Source organism: Mus pahari, chromosome 13, assembly GCF_900095145.1.
Source record: "Mus pahari chromosome 13, PAHARI_EIJ_v1.1, whole genome shotgun sequence".
NCBI classification, from domain to species: domain Eukaryota; kingdom Metazoa; phylum Chordata; class Mammalia; order Rodentia; family Muridae; genus Mus; species Mus pahari.
This window is the reverse complement of record NC_034602.1, coordinates 96,104,464-96,124,877: the sequence shown is the minus strand read 5'-3', so window position 1 is coordinate 96,124,877 and position 20,414 is coordinate 96,104,464. Positions and strand designations below refer to the sequence as shown.

Genomic DNA, 20,414 nt, shown 5'->3' with positions numbered 1-20,414 from the left:
AATAGGTAGGGAGAAAGTGGGCAGCCTTGCCTAGTCCCAGATTTTAGTGGGATTGCTTCGAGTTTCTCTCCATTTACTTTGATGTTGGCTGCTGGTTTGCTGTAGATTGCTTTTATCATGTTTAGGTAGGGGCCTTGAATTCCCAATCTTTCCAAGACTTTTATCATGAAGGGGTGTTTTTAAAAAGGTTTTTCAAAAGGCACCAAGGGGAAAATATTCAATGTATGACTCATTCATATTCTGAGTTCCTATCTCTTATCTGGTCATTAACCTATGAAACACTGCTTAGATGTATTAGGTGATTTCATAAGAACCAGGAGTTTAACGACTTTGGAATATTAATGAAATAGTTTCATGCCTACAACTTTACATACAAAGTTATTTACCTTTTTTCCCCCCTAGATTTTTGAAACAAGGTACTACTCTGGAGCCTTAGCTGGCCTAGAACCCACAATATAGACCAGGTTAGCCTGATTTTTTTTGAAATCCTCTAGACTCTTCTCCCAAGTGCTAGGATTAAGGGCAGAGCTGCTATGCTTGACCTGCATACTAATTTTTTAAATTAAGTATACTATTGCATCTGTAATGAAATGACATGACAGTAAATGTTAAAGAATTGCTGAATGCTATAGGAATAATTATGGTGTGGTGGTTAATATTACATTTAAAGTTTAGACTTATTATGCTTGAGATACTGAAAAGCAAAAAATGTCTGTAACATGTAAACCCTTAACTTTAATAGGCTGTACCCTAACAGCCCATTTCCCTTTTTCCCTAGACATTGAAAAATATTTTTAAATTAACTGGCCTTATAAATTTTGCTGTTCTACCCAGATAGTGAGTAGTAGGTAAAAAGCACTAACTGCTATTTCAATTTTTGTAATCAAAAACTGACTCTTGCTGACTCTGTTCAAAAAGATGACTATGGCAACTGCAAGACATACATGTGAAAATTAGACCTTGCCTACACATAGACAGAATACATGCAATCTGTGGTTTTTGCTTTTATAAACCTTGAGCTGATATGGCTAGGTGCTACATCTTGGAAGTGCTCTCAGGTACAGTTCTGGCCCTACAATGGATGCCAGCATCTAAAAGAAAAAGCTTCTTCTTGCTAAAATTAATTTATGGTAATGGTGAATCTGAGTGAGCCCAGATCCATAACAGTAAATAAAGGTATAACTTTTGGGCTGGAGAGACAGCTCCTTCAGTAGAGCACCTACATAGCAATCACTGGGGTCACAGGTCGTCAGATTCTAACACTACATAAGAAGTTAGCTGTGGCCTCCAATGGAGGTGCTAGAGAAAGTACCCAAGGAGCTGAAGGGGGCTGCAAGCCTGTAGGTGGAACAACAATATGAACTAACCAGTACCCCCTGAGCTCGAGTCTCTAGCTGCATTTGTAGCAGAAGATGGCCTAATCGGCCATCACTGGGAATAGAGGCCCCTTGGTCTTGCAAACTTTATATGACCCAGCACAGAGGAAGGCCAGGGCCAAGTAGTAGGAGTGGGTGGGTAGGGGAGCATGGGCAGGGGTGGGGTATAGGGAACTTTCGGGATAACATTTGAAATGTAAATAAAGAAAATAATAATAATAAAAAAGTGTTAAAAAAAAAAGAAGTTAGTTGTGTCAGCATGCATGTGTATATAATTCTATTATCAGAAAGGCAGAGACAGGCACATTACTGAAGCTCACATGTCAAGCAAAATAGTACAAGTGGCAATCTCCAAGTTTGGTAAGATAGCCTATCTCAAAAAATAAGACTGAGTAAAAGACCTGATTTCAACTTCTAAGTCTCTCCCCCCCCCCCCCTCTTTTTCCCCATAACTGTTTACATGGGTATACACAATCACAAAGCAGGTTACAAACAGCATAGCAGGCAGAAAGCAGGTATCTTTTATAGTGAAGTATAAGATGGCAGCATATTTAGACCTAGTAACCTTAATAAAAATAAAGAATATAAAGTAATTCTTCCTTATTCACAAAGGAAACATTTCAAGATTATAGGATTGAATCCTAAATACACTGTTTTTTCATACACAGACACACACATACAGGCAAATTTAGTGCCTTTTCCACGTTAATTAAGCACTCATCATGCTCTGTGGCTACAGCCGTTATAGTCTGAGATAAAACAGTAAAAGTAATACTTCTTTGTATTTAAATTTGATTAAATTATGTTTGTGTCTATGGGGCAAGATGTGTATACACATGAGCCCTCCTCCTTTGTTATTTCTCATTGGTAACACTAATGAGTTGCAACTATAGATAAAAAATAAAATATTTAAAAATACCTTTGTGTGTACTCTGAGACCAAATCGGGGTGGGATCCACTGAAGGTGGAGCTACAGGCAATTGTCACTGCCCACCAGGCTGCTGGAACTAAATTCAGGTCCTATTCAAGAACAGTATACCTCTTAACCACTAAGCAATTTTCCCGGAACTTTAATTGGCTTTTATACTTTATATTTTTAATAATTTATCAGAAGGAAAGGCATAAAAATGTCCATAATAGCAAAATAGAGGGCTAATAAGATGGCTTAGCAGGTAAAGATTCTTGCTTCCAAACCTGATTACCTAAACTCTATCCTTGAGACCCAGGTAACAGGAGGAGAGAACTGACTCTTGACTTCAGACATGCCATGGCATGGGTATACACACACATGCATGCACACATGCACACACACGCATGCACATACAAAACCACAAGAAATATATAACTATACTAGCCTTGATTGTTTCTTCAGATACATGAATCTGCAATGCTTTTAAAGCTTCATCTTTCTTCATATTTTCTTTTTCCATTTCCTGTAAATAAATTTTGGTAAGAAAATATGTTAGGATTACAAATAAATATTGAGAATATATTAAATTTATGTTATGGAAACATAAACTTAAGATGTAAGCTCTTACCACTTTACTTTCTGTCAAGAGTCTATCTAGTGATTCAAGGTGATGTTGTTTACACAGTATATCTTGCTGCAAAATGGACATAGTCTTTTCTTGTTCTTTAAACTGTTGGTCCCTTTTCTCCAGTTGAGTTTCAAGCTAAATATAAAAACAGGGTTTTCATATTACATTTTAAAAGCACTGAGAACACTTTAAACATAAATATATTTGAAAGAATGTAAATTTTTTCATTTTAGAAATTTCTTTAAGTTTTTCTAATTTAAAAAATTAAATTATATGCCTATCTCTTTCTGCCTTCTTCCATTGACTGGCCTATTTTCATGCTTTCATTAAATATGCATTATCATAAACAATATGGAATACAATTTTCTGTCTTGAAATTTTATAGATCATACCAATATCTTTATGTTTTGACAACTTGCTTTTTATTTTATTACATACAGTTTCAGATGTTTATCTGTGCTGACATATGTGAGTCTAGTTCATTTACTTTAGGAAGTACCTCTTTGACCTCTTGCTTTAATCACTGCAACAATGTTGGAATAGCATCCTTTATACAGGTCTGCTTATGCAGGTATATAAGAGTTTACCTAGAACAAGTCACCTACAAATGGACTTCTTGCTGTAGGATAGGATTGTTTTCATTTCAGTAGGTATTCTCTTAAAAGAACATCAAAATTTTTCTCTCTCCCTTCACCCTTGATCTGTTTTAGCTTTTGAGACTGGGCCCGACTATGCAGCAAAGGCTATGCTTAGACTGATAGCAAACTTGCCTCAACATTCCAACTGGAGAGATGGCCAAGAGATTCGGAGCACTTATTGCTCCAGGTTTGTGGCTCAGAATCATCTACAACTCTCATTTCAGGGGATCTGAAACCCCAGTCTCAACTGTGGGCACCAGGCCTATACATGGTGCATTCACAGAAAGCAGGCAAAACACATACAATGTAAGATAAATATATATAAATCTGTAAAAAAAATTAAAGTGGGTTAATTCTGCTTTTATCAAAAATCTAATAATGTGCATGTATTGATTCTTTAGGTTAGCCTGAACTCTCTAAGGAAATCAGACTGGTCTAGAGCTTATTACAATCCTTCTCTCTAAGCATCTCAAGTGTGCACTATATTAAGTTAAAATTTAAACTTTCATGAGAAGTAAAAATTCTCTTTTTAAAAAAATTTATTTATTATTTATGCAGTATTCTGCCTGCATGTGTGCCTTCACGCCAGAAGAAGGGATCAGATCTCATTATAGATGGTTATGAGCCACCATGTAATCTCTGGGAATTGAACTCTGAAAACGTAGCCAGCACTCTTAACCGCTGAGCTATCTCTCCAGCCCTAAGTAAAAATTCTTATTCTCCACAATTTAACCAATAACTGGTAAAAGCAAACTTTAATATATACATATATATATTAAATAATATAATAATACACATAATACACACACACACACACACACACACACACATATATATATATATATATATATATATATATATATTTTTTGTGTGTGCCCATGAGAGTGCAGGTGAGTGAGTGTGTGTGTGTGTGTGTGTGTGTGTGTGTGTACACATGTATGGATTAGAAATCTTCCCTCTATTTTCTACCAGTTTACTTTTTGAGAGAGTAAACTTTCTCTTTCATTGAACACAGTTTAAAGATGCACTAGGCTGGGAATCTACCTGCTAGCATTGTGTTTACTGATGCTTGGCTTTCTATGTTGGTAATGGAGACTCAAACTCAGAACCTCATGTTGGTTTTTTGAGACAGGGTTTCTCGGTATAGCCCTGGCTGTCCTGGAACTCACTCTGTAGACCAGGCTGGCCTCGAACTCAGAAATTTGCCTGCCTCTGCCTCCCAAGTGCTAGGATTAAAGGCGTGAGCCACCACGCCCGGCTCAAAATGTTATATTTTAAATAGTAATGAAATCAAAATAAAACAATATCCTAAAGTGGAAAAAATTTATAAAGCTTACAAAAAAGTTATGATTCTCAACATGAATAATTCAAACACAAACCATTTAGTAAAATGCAGTTGCTTTAAAAATTGTTTGCTCTAAGTGTGTGTATACATATGTTATCTAGTCATTCCCTATTATACATATATAATATATACATGTATATATACATATACATATTTGGTTCTCCATATCGAAGGATCTGCATCCATATATACAAACACTACACAATGAAAATATTTGAAAACATTTATCTGTACTATTGTGATTATTTCCTAAACAATGAAGCATAGTAACTATTTATATAGTATTTCCACTGAATTATCTATCATAAGTATTCTACAGATATTTAAAGAATGTAGAGAGAAGTTATACACAAATTTACGTTATTTTATATGAAGAATTTGAGCATTCTCATGGTTAGGCATCGGTGGGTTGAATTTCCCAAAGAAATAAAGGGATGATTGTATTACATACAGGCAAGTTTACGAACATGGAAGGGAAAACAGTTTAGAAGACATAAAATAAGATTTTTAACAATTCTGGATCATTATGTATCCATTTGCTTGCTTGCTTGCTTGTTTGTTTATTGGCAGGGTCTCAATATATAGCTCTGGCTGGCCTAGACCCTTGCTATACCCTCACAGGAATCAACCTGCTTCTGCCTACTGAGTGCTAGGATTAAAGGTATGTGCTACCTTACCCAGGCTAAATGACAGATTTTTTTTAAGGTTTAATTTTTGTGTATGTTTGTGTGCTTGAGTATATGTTTGTTCATCATGTGTAACTGCCTGCAGAGGGTAGAATGGAGTATCAGATCTATGGAATTAGAGTTACAAGCGGCTGTGTACGGACAAGATATGGTCGGTGGGAAGTGAATCTAGGTACTCACTCTCACTCTCTCTTTTTTTTTTTAAAGAATTATTTACTTTATGTATTTGAGTACACTGTGGCTGTCTTCAGACACACCAGAAGAGGGCATCAGATCCCATTACATATGATTGTGAGCCACCATGTGGTTGCTGGGAACTGAACTCAGGAGCCCTGGAAATGTAGCCAGTGCTCTTAACCGCTGAGCCATCTCTCCAGACCCTAGGCTCTCTTAAAGAGCAGCAAACAACCTTAACTACTGAGTCGTCTCCTCAGCCCCTGACTTTCAAAATTATATACAGTAATCATTTTTCCTTTTTCTAAATTTAGGTTTTAATGTGTTTGTATATATGTACACATGTGTGCCCATGTGCATTTACAGGTCAAGGGCTGATATTGGTTAACTTCCTTTATCATATTCTGCCTTTTTTTGTTGTTGTTGTTGTTTTTGTTTTTCGAGTCAGGGTTTCTCTGTATAGTCCTGGCTGTCCTGGAACTCACTTTGTAGACCAGGCTGGCCTTGAACTCAGAAATCTGCCTGCCTTTGCCTCCCAAGTTCTGGGATTAAAGGCGTGTGCCACTACGCCCAGCTCCGCCTTATTTTTTAAGACTGGGTCCATCACTGAACCTGTAACTCACAGATCCTGCTCTATTGCCTTGTTATCAAGGCTCAGAGATATTATTTCTGTCTCTAACTCCCCAGTGCTTAAAAACATGAACCATTTCACCTGGCATTTCACATAGGTGCTTGGGATCAAATTTAGTTCTCATGATATCCCTGTAGCCCCTAAGCTTTCGAATTTTCATATACATAAACTCATGAAACAGCGAACGTGGGTTATAGAAAAGCTCTTGTGTCCTCAGTTAACATTGTGCTGGCCTTTCACAGTGAGACACATGAAACACCAAACACAGTCAGTCAGGTTACAGGACAGCTCCTTTATCCACAAGTTAGCTCTTTGTTGGCCTTTTACAGTCAGTCCCTGGGACTCACTGAGCTCGTCTCCAATTCATAGTTTAGGCTTCACAGCCAATACAAGGCCAGCTTGGGCTACAAGGGACTCTGCTTCAAAAAAATAAAATAAAAAACAACCACCTTTACTGTAAATATGTTTCCAATATCTAAGACAAATAACTAGGATTATACAGAAATATATGAAGCATTTTTTACCTAGAAAATGTCAAATTGTTTTCTAAAGCAGTACCATTTTGCACTAACACTAACAACAAAAAAAGATTGCACTTGTTTTGCATTCTTGTCAGTATTCTCTATGATCAATCTTCCCTCTCACTGTTATGCTGTGATGTCCTCAGAATAGCTGTAGCTATTTTGTTGCGTGCCTGCTAGCTATTTCATATTCCTGTTGTAACATGCCTGCAGTCTTTGATACAGAGAAGTGATTTGGCTCAAGGACATGCTGACCACATATCCTGTTTTGTTCTGTGTGTTCAGAATGTTTTGTATGAGGTTTGCTAATCTTAAAATTTTCACAAAGCTTTACATAGGACCTATCAAACCAAAGGTAAATATAAACTATTATGTCTAAAATACCTTGAGTCAGAGCTAACTACCGGGCAGCCATTCCTGCAGCTATGTATGAGCTCACTGTGGTTTTTGTAGCTATCAGTGAAGAATCCTACTAATAAGCCAAAAAATTATGATTATAATGCTTATGCTCTATTTTCTCAGTGTTCTTAAATTCCCCTGTTCACAACTCATCCACTACCCTCTTATCTTCCTCAGGACCAACCAGCGAAAAGGTTAGCTGATAGTACTTTGCCTGGTGAGCCGCCCGCTCTTCTTGCCCTTTACACTTTTGAACCTAGTTTTTCCTACAAAGGGTCTACTCTGAAAGCAGACTAGGACTGTAATTAGGCTCCCAAGTCCTTTCTGCCGTCCTGAATGTCCAGTATTAAGGTATACATTCAATAAACTATTCTTGCTTAACTGATATGGTATGTATGGTTTGAGTGGCGATTCCCTGACATTTTATTATCTTTGTGTCAATTTTGTACTCAAGGTGGTTCGTCATCTCCTGGTCGACTATAGAAGATCAATTATTTCTTCCTTCAGTGTTTGGAAGAATTTACCAGTCAAACCAAATAGACCTAAAATTTCTTTTGGAAAAATATGAAACTATGCTTATTTTATTTTGTTTTTAAAAGCCAGATCTCATTATGTATTCCTGGCTAGTCTGAAACTTGCCATATAGGCTGCAGTGGGCTTGAACTCACAGAGATCCACCTGCCCCTACATATCAAGAACTGCTTCAGCCTGAGTTGAATTCTTTGGATTTTTTTTTTTTTTATCAGTTTGTGTTTTATGATCTATAATGATAATGATATACCTCTTCCCTCTCTTATTTCTAATTCTCTTAAACCTCTAGGTCAAACTGATTACAAATTTATAAATTTTGCTGAATACTTTTAGAAATTTTCTTTATTTATGCATTCTTTAAAAAATAAGAGTATTACATTTTATTTCATTTTGTTTTTGTGTTTAAGTGCATGCAAGTTGAAGGACAACTTTCAAGAATCAGTCTCTCCTTCCACTACACAGGTCATGCAATTTAAACTCCAGTCATCAGGGTTGGAAGCAGGTACCTGATGAGCCATCTCACTGGGAGAGTACCTGGTTAGTATGGACAATGTCCTGGGTTCCATCACCAGAACCAAAAATAATAATAATAATAATAATAAAGAAAACAAAAAGTTGCAGCCTCATGAAGTGGCATAGTATTTGATCCCAGGACTTGGGAGGCATAGGAAGATGGATCTCTGTGAGTTCAAGGCAAACCTGGTCTACATAATGAGTTTAGTACAGGACTGTGAGAAATTCATAGTGACACCCTGCCCCCTGCCCCTCACCCCCACAAATACAAACACAACCACCAAAAAAAGAAAAAAAAGAAAAGAAAACAAACATTGGATAATTATTCAGAAAGAGTGAGATTCTTATTTCAGGTCTCATTATTAATTTTGAAGCCTTTGTTTCTTCGTTGGAACATGAAGAATTTTAGGTTAGAATATATATTTGAGATGGGGTTTCTCTGTATAGCCCTGAAGAAATTTAGGTTAGCGCATATATATATATAATTTTTTTTTGTTTTTTGTTTTTTTTGTTTGTTTGTTTTTCTAGACAGGGTTTCTCTGTATAGCCCTGGCTGTCCTGGAGCTCACTTTATAGACCAGGCTGGCCTCGAACTCAGAAATCTGCCTGCCTCTGCCTCCCCAGTGCTGGATTAAAGGTGTGTGCCACCACGCCCGGCTAGAATATATTAAAGAATATATTACTTGTTCAATCTGTTTTTCCATTTCTTTATGCTGTTCAAGATGAATTTTCTTTGCTTTTTCAAAAGCAAAACAAATTTTCTCATGTTCTGTGTTGATATTAGATTCTAGGCTTCTTATTTTTTCATTTTTCTCCTAGAAATAAAAATAGTAGGAAGAATATAAGTAAAACCCAGGATGAGATAAAAATACATGAATCTAGCAGTAAACCTGATTCTTGGACCTTCCATTCCCGGGTAGCCAGTGTCGGGTTAGCTGGAACAGCCTGTTAAGCCACTCTAACAATGAAGCAGCAGCAGCAGCACAGTCACAACTTCAGAGACCTCTTATGCTATCAGGATACCAAGCCTACGAATCCACTGGGTAGGAGAAGTTGCTAACATAAAAACTAAGCGACCAAGAACAATCTATTCTCTGAAGTTGCAGCAGAAAGCTTAACAAATCTTTAAAAATAGATAGACACTCAAATGCAAGAGCACAAATGACCAGAAAAGAGACTCTCCAACATATTTTAGCCAATATTTCGAAAATACAAAGCAAAGACAGGACACTTGGCACCAAGTCTGATGACTTGAATTTAATCCCTGGGATCCACATGGAGAAAAGAGAAAACTGTCTTCTGAAAACTGTCCTCTGATCTCCACATGAACAGGAAGATAATCAGTGTTAGTCTGGCATGGTGGCATATGCCTTCAATCCCAGTTCTCACAGAGAAGAGGCAGGAGGATCTCTGTGAATTTAGGGCCAGCTAGGGCTACATAGTGAGAGCGTGTCTTACAACAAACTAACTTTAAAAAAGAACCACACCCAATGCTGATGTCTGAATGCTATACATGCACTCATGGATGAATGCACCTCAATATATAGAGAATATACAACAATTGTAAATGTACATACTCTGAATGTTAAGGATACAATTTCAAACACTAAAAGGAACAAAGGTTAGACAGGTACTGACAGAGTAAAGGTGGGTAATTTCAACATTGCACTATTAACTTTAAATCAGTATTATCAATTAGAAACTAACAAAGTAACTTCAAAGTCAAACTATATCATAAATCAAACAGACACAACAACTTTAAAAAAACAAAGTAAAAGAGTAAATTTTACCATGAGCTCCTGTTCAAGTTCTGCATTTTTTGCAGCAATAGAAGAATATGCAATAATTTTTTCTTCTAGCTGTTTCTCTAGAATTAGAAGTTGAGAACACTTCTTTGTCATCTGAAAACAAAAACACAGCTTTAAAAGTACTGACATGCGCCGGGCATGGTGGTGCATGNCTTTAATCCCAGCACTCNGGAGGCAGAGGCAGGCNGATTTCTGAGTTCGAGGCCAGCCTGGTCTACAAAGTGAGTTCCAGGACAGCCAGGGCTATACAGAGAAACCCTGTCTCAAAAAACCAAAAAAAAAAAAAAAAAAGTACTGACATGCATCTTAAAATCAAATAGCTGTTCCTCATTCCAAACCCTCCTACACTATAACTAACTAGTAAATGGGAAATTATTATAGTAATAGATACTTAGACTATATTAAGAATAATCTCTTAGTTTATATAACTTGAAAACGAGGCTGGTAGCCAGGCAGTGGTGGCGCATGCTTTTAATCCCAGCATTTGGGAGGCAGAGGCAGGTAGATTTCTGAGTTCAAGGTCAGCCTGATCTACAGAGTGAGTTTCAGGACAGCCAGGGCTATACAGAGAAATCCTGTCTCAAAATGCCCAACCCCGGGCTGGTGAGATGGCTCAGTGGGTAAGAGCACCCGACTACTCTTCTGAAGGTCCAGAGTTCAAATCCCAGTAACCACATGGTGGCTCACAACCATCCGTAACAAGATCTGACTCCCTCTTCTGGAGTGTCTGAAGACAGCTACAGTGCACTTACATATAATAAATAAATAAATCTTTTAAAAAAAAATACCCAACCCCACCCCCCCAAAAAAAACCTAGGGCGGTGATGCAATTCACTTACCAGTAGAGTGCCTCCCTAACATGAGCTAAGCTCTCTGTTCAATTCCAAATATAGACAAAAATAAAAAAAAAAAAGGACCTAATTTAAAAAAACCAAATAGTAAAAAAGAAAGTAGAGATAGTGCCCCACTTCTTCTACTTATGTAATATAAAAGCAACTTGGTCATAAAATATATACAACATGATCCATTTTTTTAAAGTAGGTACAGATTGGATTTACTTAATAAAATGTTAATAGCAGTTATTTCTGGTGGTAGAATTATCAATAGTTTTTATTTCTTTTTTTCACAGTTTTTAATATGTTCAAAAAAACTATATTTGTTTTGCTTTCCTATGATATATTCATAATGTTTTAAAAGTTATTATAAATCAGCACTTTCTAAGTTTCACAAGTAGCTGTAATTATAAGTTAACTAAATCTCTATGTAAAAAGTGTTTCTATGTAAAAAGTGTTTTCATTTAGAGTTGGTTATAAGCCTGAAAATATAAAGTCAAAGCTGGAGACTTGGTTCAGTGGTTGAGAATACTTACTGCTCATGCAGAGAACCTGAGTTCAATTACCAAACATCTCAGGCTACTACCGAGGCTACTGGTTTCTCACTGTAAACTGATGGGAAAGCCCTGTTACTCTTTTCTTTGCCTGTTCCTTTTTTTTTTTTTTTTTTTTTTTTTTTTTATAAAGAGAGAGATAAAGAAATGGAATAAAGTTTGGTGGAATGGAAGGTGGAGAAGATCTGGGAGGAATTGGGGGAAAAGAAAAGTATGACAGAATATATTTTAAAAAGTTCCAACTTAAGAAGCTTTATTTTAAGGGGCTTATGAAAAAGTCTCTAACTATGAATAAAAAACATTCACAATATGAAGAAGAAAGTTTTCTCAGAGAAAGAACTGTAAGAACTTAATTACTAGTAGATTTGCACTAAAAAATTTTCAGAAGTTGTACAGGCAGAAGAAATATGCCATATAGAAATTAATAAGATAAATATATAACTTTTTAAAAAGTAAATAATAAGACAATGAAAACATGCATTGTCATCTTTTCAGATTATAACCACAGTATCAAATTCACATGTAATGTTTTAAAATGAGAATTCATGAGTTATATGGACTGAAGAAAAACTGCTAGAATCTCAGAAACCTAGAGATTAACATATTTCTGAGGAGGCCCTGATGTAAGGTAAAATTTGAAATCCTCTATTATCACTTGTTTTCTCCCAATCACAATTTAAGACCTACAAACATGAATTATTATTGTTATTATTATTATTATTATTACTATTATTATATTAACTTGTGTTTTGTTAGTTCCATCAAATTTGAGAACTTTTAGCTATGAGGCAGTATTTTCCTACTTTCAATATAAATCAAACATACATTTCCAATATGATTTTAAAAGAATTGAAACATATGGTACCATTTTCCAAAGCCATATAAATTTAGATTTCAATAGCAACAAAACCCATAGCAATAAGCACTTATACCCAGGTAAATCCAAACTTACTTCATTTTCTAGTTTGCTAGCATTTGAAGCTTTCTCTAGCAGTTCCTCTTGAATTAGCTGAAACTGACTAGTTCTGTGTGCCATGTTAACCTTCAAGTCAGAGTTCTCAGCTTCTATCTGTGTCAGCTTAGCACGCAGTTCTTCTATTCCAGTAGCAAGTCGCTGCTTCTCTCTTTCATATTGCTTGTTCACAGTCTGCTGATCTCGATCCTTTATACTTTCTGAAATGAAACACAAAAGAAAAATTGCTCTAAACAGAAGTTCAAGAGACAAAAACAGACTTAAATGGTTGAAAGGTTTAATAATGAAGTTTAATTTATAACATAAACAATTTTAGGATATGCAAATTAGTTAGTGTAATACAGCATATAAAAAAACTTAAGGACAAAAACTATATGACTATCTCAATTTATGCATAAAAGGCATCCAATAAAGTTCAACATTCTTTCACAATAAAAAGACCTAAAGAAACTAGGCATAGAAGGACTACATATTACCATAATAAAAGCTGTATACAACAAAACTTTTGGCCACTATTATACTAAATAGGAGAAAATGAAGAACATTTCATCCAAAACCTGGAATGCAACAAGGGGATCACCGTCCTGATCCTTGGCAGTGTTTGAAGTCTTAGCTAGAGCAATAAGACAAGAAAAAATGTGGGCTGGTGAGATGGCTCAGTGGGTAAGAGCACCCGACTGCTCTTCNGAAGGTCCNGAGTTCAAATCCCAGCAACCACATGGTGGCTCANAACCATCCGTATCAAGATCTGACGCCCTCTTCTGGAGTGTCTGAAGACAGCTACAGTGCACTTACAGATAATAAATAAATAAATCTTAAAAAAAAAAAAAAGAAAAAAGAAAAAATGGGAAGGAGAAGATACAGATAGAAAAGAAATAAGTTCAATCATTCCAAGTTGCAGACAATGTGATATAATATTTAAAGTACCCAGAAATAACCTAAGGTGATGAAATACCTCTATAATGAAAAATTTAAGAGATAGTAGAAAGAAACAGAAGAGAATATTAGTTAGAAAGATCTCCTATGCTCATGGATTGGCAGAATTAATATTGTGAAAATAACTACAGTACTCAAGGCAAACTACAGATTCAATTAAATAAAAATCAATCAAAATTCCAATGATTTTTTTTACAGAATTAGAAAACCATTTTAATAATTATATGGAATCATAAATGATCATGAACAACCAAAGCAATGTTCAACAGAAAGAATACAAGAGGTATCACAACACTTGATCTCAAATTACATTACAAAACTATAGAGTTAAAAACAGCATGGTATTACTGAACATGCTATTCCATGCCTTTACTCCCAGAACTTGGGAAGCAGAAGCACATGGATCTCTAGTAAGCACAAGGCCAACATGGTAGAATAGATAATATCAAGAACAAATGACAATATGCAGTCATTATGGACATCAAAATAGAAGTTTTTCTTTAAAGAAAAGTTGGTATGTGCATGTGCATGCATACATGATACAGAATGCACATGGAGCACAGAGGACAGCTGTCTAGAATCAGTCCTCTCCTCACTGTGTGGCCCAGGTACTGAACACAGGTGGTCACGCTTGGTGGCAAGCACCTTCACCCACTGAGCCAACTTGTCAAACCTGGAAGTTTTCTAACCTCTACAATCAAACATGTGACCCAGCTAGACCACTCTATATGCAAGAGATTCTAAGTCAACACACAGGATACTTGCACATCCGTATGTATTACTGCACAAAATAGGCATAAAGAATGGATTATGTTGTTTTCTGGAAAGTGGGTACAAATGAAGCTCATAATGTTAAATGAAATAAGCCAAACTCAGAAAGACAAGTACCCTGTTTTGTCTTCTAATATATGCAACTCAGATTTCAATTATAAATGTTTATGACAGTGCACAACACACATGTGTAAATCATGAAATTAGAATAAGAGAGGGAAAGAGAGAGGGCATGTGAATGTAATGCATGAGCTGAGAAAGTGTAAGAGGGACAGGAAGGAACTAGCCAGAGGTACAGGGAGAACAGAGAGGAGCTGGGAGAGCTGTGTGGTTAAAACAAAGTATTATGATACAGCCATTTTGTTACTTTGTCAGTTCAAGGCCAGCCTTAGTTTTAAAACAGTGTATTTTTTTCCTACTTGCTTGTAAGGGAGGAAGGTAGGACTAGAAAGGTTCCATCCTGACAGAAGTAAAACAACACACAAATCAGCAATCGAATGTATTTGAAGACTTTAATACAACTCTCTCAATAGTTGCTACAATAAATATATTGAAACTCATCAGGTATGAAGAAAATGTAAAACCAAAACTATCAACCTAGTATGTCTGATATTTTAAAAGATAGGGAAAGGAGCTGGATAGATGGCTCAGCAGGTAAGAGGTCTTACAGAACACCTGTCAAGCAACTCATAATTGCTTATAATCCAGCTCCAATCTGATACACTCTGCTGGCTTCTACAGTCAACTGCACTCATATGAAAAACTTCCACAAAATGAGATGCAGATCTCTGAGTTCAAGCCTAGACTGGTCTACAGAGCAAGTTCCAGGCCAGCAAGGCCTACATGAAGCCTTGGGCTGAAGAACTACTACTAAAAAAGTAAATAGAAAATTACATAAAATATGTTCCCTGACTACTAGTAATGATTTAAAGATATTTTGAAAATCTCAGAATACTAAACAAAATAAATCAGACTTAGAAACACAAACATAGCTCAAGATTGGAACACTAAAGAAGCAATCAATTGCTTTAAACTGTATAAAATGATAATATAACATAAAAACTAGTGGGATGCAAAGTATTGCTTAAAGAAAAGTTTATTTTAAGTACTTTTTTCTGAAAAGAACAGCTTTCACTTTTAAGAGAATTTAATAAAGGGCTGAGAATATAGCTCCATCCCTGGCTCAGTTCCCAGCACTGAAAAGCAACAGAAATGAAAACTAAAGAAAACTGAAAAGGACTATAAAAGAGCCTGATAAAAACCTTACATGTTTTGGCTATGGTGATGGTAACAACTGCATGAACATACTTTAAAACAAACACGTAAACCAACTGCATGCAAACAAATAGGCATATTTGGGTTTTTTGTTTTGTTTTGTTTTTTCAAGACAGTGTTATACTTTGTAGCTTTGACTGTCCTTGGACTATGTATACCAGGCTGTCATTGAACTCACAGACATCCACCTGCCTCTGCCTCCAATGTGATACCATGCTCAGCAACCCATTTGCATATTTAAAAGAGGTAAGCCTTATTGGATAAATTTTGTTTCAGCAATATCATTTTTTAAACAATGCAAAGTCTAAGAGCTGCACAATAATTCTTGTCTTTACAAACCATAGGTATTAAGAGGAGACTAAGTGTTTTTAATATTATCAATTAATAATCTTTTCCTTTAAATACTATCAGCAAAAGCTAATTGTCATTTATCAAAGAAATTCAATGTAATATACTCACCGACTTGACTACCACCTAATTTCACAGGTTCTGTTTCTAAAGTGTTTACTTTACCACATTCATGACTGTCATCAGCAACATTCTGAGACAACTGGTTCACAGTCAGATTTGCATGAAGCTTTTGAATTTCAGCCTCTCTTATTGCAAGCTTAATCCTAGCACAAATGAAAAGAAGCCAGAAGCTATTACTTAAGATTTTGAATATTGATGCAAAAATACTCAATAAAATTCTTTCAAACTGAATCCAAGAACATATTATTCACCACGATCAAATAGGCTACATCCCAGGAATGCAAAGTTGATTCAATACACAAAATCCATTAAAGTAATCCACTATATAAACAAACTCAAAGAAAAAAATCACATGATCATCTCCTTGGATGCAGAAAAAGCATTTGACAAATTATAACACCCTTTCATGTTAAAGGTATTGGAGAGATCAAGAATTCAAGGCTCATACCTGAACATAATAAAAGCAATTTACTGCAAACCAACAGCCAATATCAAATTAAATGGAGACATACTTGAAGAAATCCCACTAAAATTGGGGACAAGTATGCCCACTCTCCCAAATCTATTCAAAATAGTACTCAAAGTGCTAGCTAGAACAATAAGACAGTAAAAGGACGTCAAGGGGATATAAATTGGCAAAGAAGAAATAAAAGTATCAGTATTTGCAGTTAATATGATAGTATACATAAGTGACCCCAAAAATTCTACCAGAGAACTTCTCCAACTGATAACTTCAGCAAAGTGGCTGGATATAAAATTAACTCAAGGGGCTGGTGAAATGGCTTAGTGGTTAAGAGCACTGACTGCTCTTCCAGAGGTCCCGAGTTCAAATCCCAGCAACCACATGGTGGCTCACAACCATCTGTAATGAGATCTGACTCCCTCTTCTGGTATGTCTGAAGACAACTACAGTGTACTTACATATAATAAATAAATAAATCTTTAAAAAATAAAATAAAATAAAATTAACTCAAATAAATCAGAAGCCTTCATTTATACAAATGATAAACAGGATGAGAAACAAATTAGGAAAACAACTCCCTTAAAAGTCACAAATAATATAAAATATCTTGGGATAACTCTAACCAAACAAGTAAATGACCTGTATGACAATAACTTCAAGTCTCTCAAGAAAAAAACTCGAAGATCTCAGAAAATGGAGAGATCTTCCATGTTCATGGATTGGCAGAATTAATATAGTAAAAATGGCCATCCTACCAAAGGCAATCTACAAATTCAATGCAATTCCCATCAAAGGCCCAACACAATTCTTCAAAGACATGGAAAGAGCAATTCTCAATTCATCTGGAAAGGCAAAAAAACCCAGAATACTCAATCAAAGCAATTCTCAACAATAAAAGAATGGCTGGGGAATGACCATCCCTGACCTCAAGTTGTACTACAGAGCAATAGTGTTAAAAACTGCATGGTGGGCTGGTGAGATGGCTCAGTGGGTAAGAGCACCCGACTGCTCTTCCGAAGGTCCGGAGTTCAAATCCCAGCAACCACATGGTGGCTCACAACCATTCGTAACAAGATCTGATGCCTTCTTCTGGAGTGTCTGAAGACAGCTACAGTGTACTTACATATAATAAATAAATAAATCTTAAAAAAAAAAAACAAAAACTGCATGGTACTGGTACAGAGACAGACATGTTGATCAATGGAATAGAATTGAAGACCCAGAAATAAAACCACATACTTATTGACTCTTGATCTTAGACAAAGACACCAAAAATATACAATGGAAAAAAGAAAGCATCTTCAATAAATGGTGCTGAACTAACTGGCTGTATGTAGAAAAATGAAAATAGATCCATATTTGTCACCATGCACAAAGCTCAAGTCTAAGTGGATCAAGGACCTCACCATAAAACCAGATACACTGAATCTAATAGAAGAAAAAGTGGGAAAGAGCCTTGAACTCATTGGCAAAGGGGTTAATTTCCTAAACAGAACTCCAATGGCTCATACTCTAAGATCAAGAATTGATGAAACTGGGAAGCTTCTGTAAGGCAAAGGACATAGTCAATAGGACAAATCGGCAACCTACAGGTTGGGAAAAAATCTCCACTAACTCCACATCTGATAGAGGCCTAATATACAAAATATATAAAGAACTCAAGAAGCTAACCACCTAAAAACCAAACAACCCAATCAAAAAAATGGGGTATAGAACTAAACCAAGACTTCACAACTGAGAAATGTCAAATGGCTGAGAAGCACCTAAAGAAATGTTCAAAGTCCTTAGTAATAAGAGAAATGAAAATCAAAACGACCCTGAGAGTCTACCTTACACCAACCAGAATGGCTAAGATCAAAACCTCAGGTGACAACACATGTTGGTAAGTATGTGGAGAAAGAGGAACACTCCTCCATTGCTGGTGGAACTACAAACTGGTACAACCACTCTAGAAATCAGTCTGGAGGTTCCTCAGAAAAAGAAATGGATCCACCTGAAGACTCAGCTATACCCCTCTTGGGAATATACCCAAAAGATGCCCCACCATGCCACATGAGCAAGCATGTTCATGTGGCCACTATGTTCATAGCAGCCTTATTTGTGATAGCCAGAAGCTGTAAATAACCCAGATGTTCCATGACAGAAGAATGGATACAAAAAATGTGGTTCATTTACTCAATGGAATACTACTCAGTTATTAAAAACAAGGACATCCTAAGTTTTGCAGGCAAATGGATGGAACTAGAAAAATATCATCCTGAGTGAGGTTACTTAGACCCAAAAGGACATGCATGGTATGTACTCAAAAATAAATGGATATTAGCAAAAAAAAAAAAAAAAAAGTACAGAATACCCAAGATACAGCCCACAGAACTCATAAAGGTCAACAAGCTGCAGTGCCCAGGTGAGGACGCCTCAGTCCTGCTTGGGAGAAAGAAGAAAGCAATCACAAGTGGGGAGGGAGGGTGGGACTTGGGAGGGAAAGTGGATGGGAGGATGCTGAGGGAGAGGGGAACTTGATCTGGTATTGGATAAGGGAAAAGATTGAAGCCCTGAGGGCCAGCAGAAAGAATGTAAACAGGCAACCTCAGGAGGTAGAAGGCTAGGGAAACCCTCCGGAATACATCAGAGACCTGGGAGGTGAAAGACTCTCAGGACTCAAAGGGAGGGACCTGAAATGCCTGACAGTAGAGAGAGGGAATTTATAGTGCCCATCTCCAACAGGAAGACAAGACATCAAATGAGGGAGGGGTTGCCATCCCACAGTCAAAACTCAGACCCATATGTGTTCCTGTGTGAAAGAATTACAGGGATGGAAATGGAGAGAAGCCTGAGGAAAAGAAGGTCCAGTGACAGGCCCAAAGTGGGATCCAGCTCAAGGGGAGGTCCCAAGGCCAGACACTATTACTGAGGCTATGGAGCGCTCACAAAAAGGGACCTAGCATGACTGCACTCCGGAAGACCCAACAAGCAGCTGAAAGAGTCAGATGCAGATATTTGCACCCAACCAATAAACAAAAGATGCTGACCCCTGTGGTTGAATTAGGGGGAAGCTGAAAGAAGCTGAGGGTGACCCTGTAGGAGGACCAGCAGTCTCAATTAATCTGGACCCCCAAGATCTATCAAACAGTGGACCACCAAACAGGCAGCATACACCAGCTAATATGAGGCCCCCAACACATATACAGTCGAGGACTGCTGGGTCTGTGTTCAATCAGAGATGATACACATAACCCTCAAGAGACTGGAGGCACCAGGGAGTTTAGAAGTCAGGTGGGTTGGGGAGGAGGTATGGGATGTGGAACAGTAAGAGGGTGGACCAGGGAAAGTTGCGAGGGGGTGGGGGTGGGGGAATAAAATCTGGAGTGTAAAAAAAAATAAATGAAAGATTTTGTTTCTGTTTTTGTTTTTTGAGAAAGCATTTCTCTGTAGCCCTTGTCCTGGAATTTGCTCTGTATACCAGGCCAGCCTCAAACTCAGAAGGCCTTCGAAGTTCTGGGATTTAAGGCATGCATCACCATGCCCTAGCTAAGATACTAAAGTTCTCACAAGCCACTAGTTGGACTATAAGCTGCTTTAGCCTCTTTAAAAACATAATAAAAGCTACTAAAATTGAAAATATAAATACTCTACAACTTATAAATTCCACTTCAAAGAATTCATATCAAAGAACCCTTCACATGGGACTGGCAAAGGGTCAAGGATTTTACAACTTGTAATTTGTTGTTGTTGTTGTTGTTGTTGTTGTTGTTGTTTAGAATAGACTTTAAACAACCACACACAAAAAAGAATCAATTTTAACTTGGGTAGCCAGTATTTTTATAAGATTCTCTGGAATTTCTTAAATTTTTTTAAGCTAGTCAACTAACCATCTTAATTTAAAAGACCAAGAAAACATTCTATTTACTGTAACTTTAAAATTTTAAAAGTATAAAAGGAAAGGGAAGAAGAGGAGAGGCGAGGGGAGGGGAGGAGAGA

At 36.7% G+C, this 20,414-nt stretch overlaps 1 protein-coding gene across 1 annotated transcript in view; it reads right to left on the bottom strand.

Annotated features, from left to right (window-relative positions):
• The window catches only part of Ccdc18 (coiled-coil domain containing 18), a 98,433-nt gene that overhangs the window by 42,541 nt on the left and 35,478 nt on the right, over positions 1 to 20,414 (bottom strand). Inside the window, exons 11-16 of the mRNA XM_029545195.1 lie at positions 15,962 to 16,116; positions 12,500 to 12,720; positions 10,143 to 10,253; positions 9,036 to 9,167; positions 2,915 to 3,049; positions 2,732 to 2,809 (exon numbers count right to left, since the gene is read on the bottom strand). Coding sequence (XP_029401055.1) covers positions 2,732 to 2,809; positions 2,915 to 3,049; positions 9,036 to 9,167; positions 10,143 to 10,253; positions 12,500 to 12,720; positions 15,962 to 16,116 — 832 coding nt within the window. The remainder of the gene's footprint in view (positions 1 to 2,731; positions 2,810 to 2,914; positions 3,050 to 9,035; positions 9,168 to 10,142; positions 10,254 to 12,499; positions 12,721 to 15,961; positions 16,117 to 20,414) is intronic.